Here is an 8,961-nt window from a genome sequence, read left to right on the forward strand (position 1 = left end):
CATTTAAAAAAAAATCTCCCAAGAAATAAGAGTCCCGGGTCAGACGGCTTCCCAGGGGAATTCTACCAGACACTTAGTGCAGAGTTAATACTCATCCATCTCAGGCTGTTCCAAAAAATAGAAACAGAAGGAAAACTTCCGGACTCATTCTATGAAGCCAACATTAGCTTCATTCCCAAACCCTCCAAAAAGGAGAATTACAGGCCAATATCCCTGATGAACACGGATGCAAAAATTTTCAACAAGATACTAGCAAATCAAATTTAACAGCATAAAGAAAGAATTATTCACCATGAGCAAGTGGGATTCATTCCTGGGCTGCAGGGCTCGGTCAAGATTTGCAAATCAATTGATGGGATACATCACATTAACAGAAGGAAGGATAAGAACCATATGATCCTGTGGATAGATGCAGAAAAAGCATTTGACAAAATACAGCATCTTTCCTAACAAAAATCCTCAAGACAGTTGGGATGAAAGGAACATACCTGAATATCATAAAAGGCATATGTGAAGGGCCCACAGCTAATATTCTCCTCAATGGGGAAAAACCGAGACTTTCCCCCGAGATCAGGAACAAGCCAGGGATGACCGCTCTCACCACTGCTGTCTAAAACGGTGTCGGAGTCCTAGCTTCAGCAAGCAGACAACAAAATGAAACAAAAGCCTTCTGATCATATTTAAAACAGGAGGAACCTCACCCACAAGGCTACCTGTCGGCCTCTCGGAGAGCTCAGCCTCGTGTGGGGACAAGACTTGGCACGAGTGAGCAGAACGGGAGAGAGAGGCCCCAGGTGTGGAGGACACGCCTGGGTCGGACCCTGGACTCCCCACCGGTCTCGCTTGCTTGCTTTGCGCACATTACCTTTGACGATGCAAAACCTTCTTCGTTCATTATGAAGTCCTCCATCCTCCGATGGAAAATTAAATAAACAGCATCCGGTATCGAAAAAATAAAATAAAACAGGAGGAAACTGATGGAAAGATCTGTCCTGCAGGGCTGTGCTGTCCCTGAACCACTGTTTTCCCGTCGCTCTGTTCCTGGGCAGGGGGGAGGGCCTGAGGAACGTCCCCCGTATGCCCCCAAGGAGGGAAGGGATTTGCGGGGTCTCAGCTTGCCTTATGCTCCCTCATCCCTGGGACCACAGAAGGAGGCAGGGGGAGCCCAGCGCTGCAGGACAGGGGCGGCCCAAGTGGCTTCAGCATGGCTCCCGCAGCCGGAACCTGTGGGACGCAGGCCCCGAGCAGGGCATCCGGTGACATTTGTCAGTGATGGATGGCTGAGGCCTTTGGGCCATTTCCTCACCACCTACCGCTTCTCAGAGGACTGCTCTGCATGACTGGGCAGCAAGTCTCTCTCTGCCCCTGTGTCTCGCCTCACTCTCGGCCCCCTGCTGCCCCAGACACAGCACTACTGACACCAGACCTTTGGGGGGGCGGGGGTCTCTCCTGCACCGGGCTCTTCTCTGCGATGATGGGTTCTGTACTGACACCACCTTCCTGGGCAGAGTCTCAGATTCCACCGGAAAACGATGAGGTTTTGAAAATGGGGTGGGAAGTGTTGGAACCAATGGACAAGAAATAATTCTTGAGACGCCTTTGGTGCAAAATGGTGATTTTATTAAAGCTCAGGGGCAGGCCCATGGGCAGGAAGAGCTGCTCTGGGGCTGTGAGGAGTGGCTGGTTTAGTACCCTGGACTTGGCGGAGGTAAAGGTCAAAGGGAGGCCTCCAGGAGGACTTTCATGTGCTAAAGAGGACCTGGGAGGTGCCCTGGGCCTTGCTATTGTCAAGCTGAGGTGGTTTTCACTCTAGTAAGACCTTAACCTTAACACAGCAGAGGGTTCATGGAGAAATGTTGTTTTCTTTATTTGCCTCAAGTATTTGTCAATGGACTGATGGTTATAAGGAAATGCCATTTCCCTCTTGCCTTTGTTCCCCACAGGGCTGTGGAGGGAAGGGGAAGTTGGGGATCCAGGAAACTGAGTCCATAGGTTTCTGGAGAATAGGCTGTTGGGTAAGGAGCCTTTTTCTTGTGATTTACTGAGACATTTCCAAACTGATGGAGACACCTCCTGCGGGTGCTGAATTGTGCTTGGCCCTCAGCTTGCCTTATGCTCCCTCACCAGTGAGGGCTGGCTCCCCCCAGGCCGCCCCCTTGCTCCAGAGGCCAGCCAACATCTAGGCTGTTTGCTGTGTTTCTGACTGATCGCCTATAAATTAGACGTTCCCGTGGCCCCTTCTTTGGGTTCAGTTAATTTGCTAGAACAGCTCACAAGACTAAGAAAATGATTACTGGTCACCAGCTTACAGAGGAAATGATGAAGGCACAGATAAACATCTGGGTGGAAGAGATGTTGCGGGCGAGGAAGGCGAGAAGCGGTGTGTGGCTTCCGGGCCCTGCCCCTGTGTCAGCCCCGGAAAACCCTCCTGTGCCTCGCTGGCCTGAGCTGAGTCCCTGCGGGTTCCCCGGGGCAAACGGCTCCAAGCTGTGCTGTGCGTGTTCTCTGGGTGGGTGTCCTCGGACCTGGCTGTGTAATGGGTGCACCGCGAGGGCTCAAGAGCTGTTCCCTGGGCACTACCCCAGAGGTCCTCATGCACCGGGTCTGGAACCAGATCTGCCGACCCAGGCAGCCCTCTTTCTTCTCTGTGACACTCCGGGCATCTCTGCTCAGGTGTCTCCCTGTCTCTCTTTGCTGTTGTGATCTATACACTTAAAATAGACTTAGTATAGTTTTAAGGTTCTGGGGAGATCAGGAGGCCACGCATTTAGGCAGTTAATGGTCTTCAACAAGAAATCCAAAACCTCATTCCAACCAAATCTCCAGCCACTCCTTGGCACCCTGTCACTGGGTGGATGGGAACAGCCGGGCCAGCTGCACTCAGTGTCGGTCCCTTTGCCTATGGGCACCCCGCTCCCTCCCACAGCTGAAACACACTCTTGCTGCTCCCTGGTCATTTCCAGGCCGAGAGATAAAGTGCACTGGGCTTGGGTCAGCGCTTGTTGATGCCAGGGCTCCGGGTCAGCCTCGCCCATCTCCCGACCTCTGCCCGGGGGTGGTTCTTTCCTTTTCCTGCATCGCCTTCTCATGCAGCCATTCAGGGGTAAGTGCTGGTGAGTGGGGTTCAGTGATGACGTCGTGCAGAGAGAGGGCAGATTTCAGACACATCAGCTGCCCATGGTGTGGACGCTAGTGTGGAACAAACGAAGAAGCAAAGGGGACTTTAGGTGTTTGGCTGAAGTAAGTAGGTGGATGGTGGGACCTGCTCCAGGGGGAAATATGATCAGAGCCGAGGTAGAGGCCAGGGATGGGCAGGGGGGCCCCAGGAGACAAGAATTCAGTTTCCTGCAAGTCCTCTCTGGCTTCCAAGGGCAGATGTCCATCAGGAGCCGCGGGAGGGTGTCGGGTCAGGACTGGAGATGTGGCCTCAGCACAGCCAGGCTCCCACCAGGGCTTAGCTGGAGTCCTCTGGGGAGAGAGGAGGGCTGGGCGCTGACCAGCAGAGGATGGGCCAGTATAGACGGAGCGGGAGGGGCGGGTGGGGAACCTGCTGAGGGCAGAACCAAGTCACAGTAAACAACACACTTTTTAAAATTATTATTGAAATTAAAAAGCCAGAGTAGATCTTAGACATTTCATCTTTTTTATTTTATTTATTTATTTTTTAAATATTTTTAATTATTTCTAGCAGAGAGAGAGAGAGACAGCGTGAGTAGGGGAGGGTCAGAGAGAGAGGGAGATACAGACTCTGAAATAGGCTCCAGGCTCTGAGCTGGCAGTCAGCACAGAGCCCGACGCGGGGCTTGAACCCACGAACCATGAGATCATGACCTAAGCGAAAGTCGGACGCTTAACCGACTAAGCCACCCAGGCGCCCCATCATCTTTTTTATTTTTAAGTGTTATTTATTAAGTTTTGAGACAGAGACAGAGAGAGAACGCACATCCTGACAACTGGGAGAATTTAACTGGATGAGACTGGATGTTGTGACTTCATAATGACTTTGTCCCAGAGGCTGACATTTCTGACAGACTGATGTCATCCATGTGGGGAGCCTGGGGTCTGTGTAGGGAAGCCAAGGAACTGAGGATGAGCGGAGCCAGAATGCAGGTTTGGACCCATTTAAATACTCAGGGCCCCCTTGATCTATCACGACCAGGGTCCTCCGGTGAACTTGTGCACAGGCACTTCGTGTTGAAATAACCGATGTTGGCTAAATCCATCCCTGCTCAGAGCAGTCAGAGGGGGAGGGGCGGGACCAGGGCTGCAGGCTTCACACTCACATCAGAGGTGTCCCCAGAGAATGGATTCCCTGCTTCTTCCAATTAAATCTCCATCTTTCCCTGGCCTGGCATGTGGACCTCAGTGTAGGCAGGGCTGATGGGCCACTTCTGTATCTTGGCACTGGGGCCCAGATAGGTGACAAATAAAATGAGCCACCAGATCAGACAAACACTAATCCAAAGAATGGTAGAAGGGCTAAATGATATCAGAAGAAGTAGACCTCAGAGCCTGGGAAGTTACCAGGGATACAGAAGAACGGCAGACGATAATGAAAGGTCAATGCAGCAGGAAGTGAGAAGAACCCTGAACATGCCCCCACCTGACAACAGGGCAGCAGACATGCGGTGGAGATGGACAGAACTCGGGGGGACAGAGGCTACACCGCCACCATCAGAGCCAAGCACCCCTGTCCCGCAGTGCGGCAAGTGGCTGGGAAATCAGAAGACGACGGAGCAGTAAACTTGACCTTGACCTAGCTGATGCTTGGAGACCGCTCAGCCCTACCAGCAGACTCCGTCCTGTCCTGGGCCACCACACAGACGCCAACGGCTTTTCACGCACTCAAGTAATAGACTTCCTCTGACTGTAGTAGGACTAGAGTAGAATTTAGTAACAGAAAGATGACAGGACATTTCCAAACACTTAGCCATGAAACAAAACGACTCTTCATAACCCACATGAGGAAGAGGGGGTCTGAAGGGAAATACTTAAACATGTGAAGTGAATGGAAATGAAAATATAAGATATGAAAATGTGTCAAAAGAAGCTAAAGGCGGGGCGCCTGGGTGGCTTAGTCGGTTAAGCGTCCGACTTTCGCTTAGGTCATGATCTCGCGGTTCGTGGGTTCGGGCCCCGCGTCGGGCTCTGGGCTGACTGCCAGCCCAGAGCCTGGAGCCTGTTTCAGAGTCTGTGACTCCCTCTCTCTCTGACCCTCCCCTGCTCAGGCTGTCTCCCTCTCTCTCTCCTAGAAATAAATAAAACATTAAAAAAAAAAGAAGAAGAAGCTAAAGGCATGTGACTAAAGGCATATTTTACAAAAGAGGAAGTGCTCCAAGTTGATAATTTAAGCATTTATCTTATGAGTCTATAAAAATAAGAGCAAGTGGAAGAAAGGAAATAAGAAAAAGAGAAGTAGAGAAAATGAAACTGACAAATATAATAAAACATATTTACAAAAACCCAAGAGCTAATAGAACTGTTAATGGAGGAAAACGGATCACTTTCCCCTTAATGTCGGGAAGAGCCAGCAATGCTGTGCTCACCACTCCTGTGCAGCATCTCGAGGGAGTCTGACCACATGTGATAAGACACGAAAAATAAATAAAATGAGATGTAGATTGGAAAGGGAAGAAGAACATCAGTCTTTGTATATACATTATTTATATGTTTGTCTACATAGAAATTCCCAGGAATCTACAGAAAATTCCGCGGACTAGTAAGTGAGTTTGCCAAGATTGCAAGGCAGAGGCCACCAGGACGGGAAGTGACCTGTCACTGTAACAGTAGGATCTAACACACAGGTAACAGCTTGTCGTCCAGGCCGTGGGCAGGGCAGGGAGGCTCTGAGCCGGTCTGCAGGGAAGGCAGGTCATCCAGCCGGGCTGAACAAAGTGAGTTAAGGGCAGGGCGGGTCCCCAGTGCCAAGGAGTCCTGTGAGGCCCGGGGGTGGCACTGTGGTCTTGTGTACTCACCTCCAGACCTCACGCCCCTGACTGGTCTACACTAAAAATAGGAATCATTTCAGACTTCAAGTTGGGGCTGCTCTCTCACTGGTTGTGGGCAGTGAGGTTACTCACCCCTCCATCAGCTGCTGTGGCTCATGCAAGTCAGCGTACCCTGCTCCCTGCCAACCCGCAGGGGTGAGGTTATAGGACCCTGGAGCACAAGGGGCTTGTTTCAGAGCATTTACTGCACAGGTCAATACAGCACTGCTCTGCCCCTCGCCAGATGCTGGTCCTGTTGTCAGACACTTAGAATCCTCCTCTCAATGGCAATCTGGATATTTCTGGGAGCCTCAGTTCTCATGCACACAGCAGAGGCTGGAGGCTGGTGTGTGTGCTCCTTTGCAGAAGTTGAGGCTTCCTGCTTTCCTCTGAACGTGGGGCATCGAGCTGCTCCTGGTAGGGAGCTGGGGAGATGGACAGGCAGGGACCCTGGGGACCCACTTCTGTCCTGCTTGGATTACGAGTTCCGGCAAGTAGTGGGTGACTCCAGTCCCATGGGGGTGAAGGTGGGAGAGACGGAGCACAGAGGGTTTGTGCATCCAGGAGGTGAGCTTAGGCTCAGGGAAATGCTCCAGCCTCTCCCCCGAACGGAACGTGCAGCTTCGTGGCCTGATGACACAGGGAATAATTGCTTCTCTTTCCCTCCCGCGGGAGCTGAGCTCCTGCTCTTTCTCGCCTGGGCCTGGATTCCAAGAAGGGAAGCTGGGCTGGGAGGGTTGGGGAGAGGGGAGAGGACACAGGGCAGGGGTGAGGAGAGGGAGACGTCCCCCCACCCCCAACAGGCGGGAAGGAGAGCCGAAACCACATGTGCCGACCCAGGGCTTCGTCCGGTTTCCTCCTGAGTAAGTGGTAGAAACTAAGTCTTCAGCGTCTCCGTCTTTCCTCTTGCAAGTGTGACAACAACAGAAACTGATGGCAGCTGAGGCGCTGGGACCAGGCCTGAGGCCTCGGGGGCACCGGGCCCGGGGCCCTGAGCAGGGAGCAAGGAGTCCAGGGCGTGGCCCATCTCCTGAGACCCGGCACCAGCTGTGGGTGGAGGTGGCAGCTATCGCGTGCGGGTCACCTCCTGGGGCTCTAGGGGTCCCCGTGAGGTGGGGCCCAGGTGCGGGATCAGGTGGTCGAAGGGGGAGCACGAGAGCGGGTGCCGGCTGCAGGGAAGGAGCCGGCAGGGTCCTCGGGAGGAGCAGAGGCGGGGAGGCCACAGCCTGCAGGTCCCCAGAGAAGGGGCCTTGGCGTGGAGGGAAAGGTCCTACTGAGACCCGAGGAGTGCAGCGTCCCCCACGGGGACAGGAGAGACGGACGCAGAGGCCAGCGAGCGGCCAGTTAAAAGTTCACTGGTAGAATGAGACACTGTCAGTTACCAGCTTCTGCTCTTTCCCTGAGAAACAGGAGGCTGGGCCAGGAGGCAGCACGCCGGGAAGAAGGGAGGGGGTCCCAGGCCCGGGAGAGCAGACGGGGGCCTGGAACACGGGCCCTGGGGCTGCACCCCGGCTGGGGAGCTGCTCGGGCGGCCTTGAGCGCTGCCTTTCTGGTCTCCTGCGTCTCGTCCGTAGAGTGGGCACAAGGGTCCCAGCTCACGAGCGTCTATGAGGACGCGGGGCGTGAGGGACGAGAGAACGACGAGGTCCGTCCCTGTCCCGGAGCCGCAGCTCAGCAAGCCCTGCGGGTCCCAGTACTATGTGAATAGCTCTCGAGCACATACTAACTGTGGGAGGTGGTGACCTGGTGGAGGCTGGACGGTGTGAATTCGTAATGACTGTGTCCCAGAGGCTGAGGGCTCTGACAGGCAGAATCATGTGGTCCATGGGGGGGCCTGGGGTCCGTGCAGGGAGGCCAAGGAGCAGATGCTGAGCTGGACTGGACACAGGTTTGGATAGATTTGCATACCCAGTTACCCCCCTCGATCTACCATGACGTGTGTCTTCTGGTGAAATTGTGCACAAGGAATTTGCATAGAGATTGACCGATGTCGGCTCAATCCGTCCAAGCTCAGAGCTGTCACGGGGGGAGGGTCGGGACCAGGGTGCAGCTTCCACACTCACAACTGAGGTGTCGCCAGAGGCTGGATTCCCTGCTTCTTCCAATTAAATCTCCAACCTGGCCTGGCCTGGCGTCCAGACCTCAGTGTAGACAGTATGGAGAGGCCTCTCCTCTTCTCGATGTGGCTCCTCCGATCCCTGGAATGTGGACAGAGGGTTCCTGCCACAGCTGAGGGACAGAGAGATCCCAGAGGGACCCCACAGATGTCATGCTGCTCACATGACCTCCCCCACAGCGCCCAGCACTGCATGGACCCCGTGTTAATACTACATGTCTGGAAGGGATACAAACGCGAGGCCAGAAAGTATAGATGAGTGGGTTTCACCAACTCACACCCAGGCTCACAGGGACGGGGGTGACCCAGCCTCACCTTGTCCCTGCCGTCCCGGGACACCTGCATGGCTTCGTGGATGCCACACTCATGGTCCCTGGGCTTCTCCTGCGACCCTGCACCTGAGCCCCACACACAAGGAGCTGAATCTGAGCCTTGGGAACCTTGCCCTCCCCCCACCATGACCCCACGGTGATGCCCACACCCACCAGCCTCCTGGGGGACATTCCCTGAGCAGCAAAATGCAGGGGAGGGAGCTGAGGGTCAGTGAGGGAGGGAGGTGTGTGTATGGGGGGGGGAGGAGACGTGCACCTGCCTCTCCCAGTCTCCAAGCTCTTCCTCTCCCCACGTGAGCACCGCAGGTACAGCCCAGCTCCGAGGATCAGCTGCAGGACCCCAAGAGCCCCCAGGATGTTTCGAAGTAAAGACGCACCGGCCTGTCCGTGTGGACCTGTTTCTCCCTCTCAGAGACAGTGAAGAAGGATGAGACAAGGGACAACGTCAGACGCCCATTGCCAAGCACGTGGAGGCGTCTGAAGGGGCGGGTCTCGGCTGGAGAGGGGGGACATGGCAGGTGCTTTC

The 8,961-nt window shown here is 54.3% G+C and overlaps 1 protein-coding gene and 1 long non-coding RNA gene across 2 annotated transcripts in view; both read right to left on the minus strand.

Annotated features, from left to right (window-relative positions):
* Positions 1-8,031: 8,031 nt before the first annotated feature.
* The window catches only part of LOC120227102 (SLAM family member 8-like), a 102,053-nt gene continuing 101,123 nt past the window's right edge, over positions 8,032-8,961 (minus strand). Inside the window, exons 6-7 of the mRNA XM_039225261.1 lie at positions 8,419-8,501; positions 8,032-8,185 (exon numbers count right to left, since the gene is read on the minus strand). Coding sequence (XP_039081192.1) covers positions 8,047-8,185; positions 8,419-8,501 — 222 coding nt within the window. The 3' untranslated portion in view covers positions 8,032-8,046. The remainder of the gene's footprint in view (positions 8,186-8,418; positions 8,502-8,961) is intronic.
* The window catches only part of LOC120227104, an 8,748-nt gene continuing 8,452 nt past the window's right edge, over positions 8,666-8,961 (minus strand). Inside the window, exon 4 of the long non-coding RNA XR_005527175.1 lies at positions 8,666-8,842. This is a non-coding gene — a long non-coding RNA (uncharacterized LOC120227104). The remainder of the gene's footprint in view (positions 8,843-8,961) is intronic.

The sequence above is a fragment of the Hyaena hyaena genome, unplaced genomic scaffold (genome assembly GCF_003009895.1).
Source record: "Hyaena hyaena isolate Hyena2069 unplaced genomic scaffold, ASM300989v1 scaffold_2004, whole genome shotgun sequence".
NCBI lineage: Eukaryota > Metazoa > Chordata > Mammalia > Carnivora > Hyaenidae > Hyaena > Hyaena hyaena.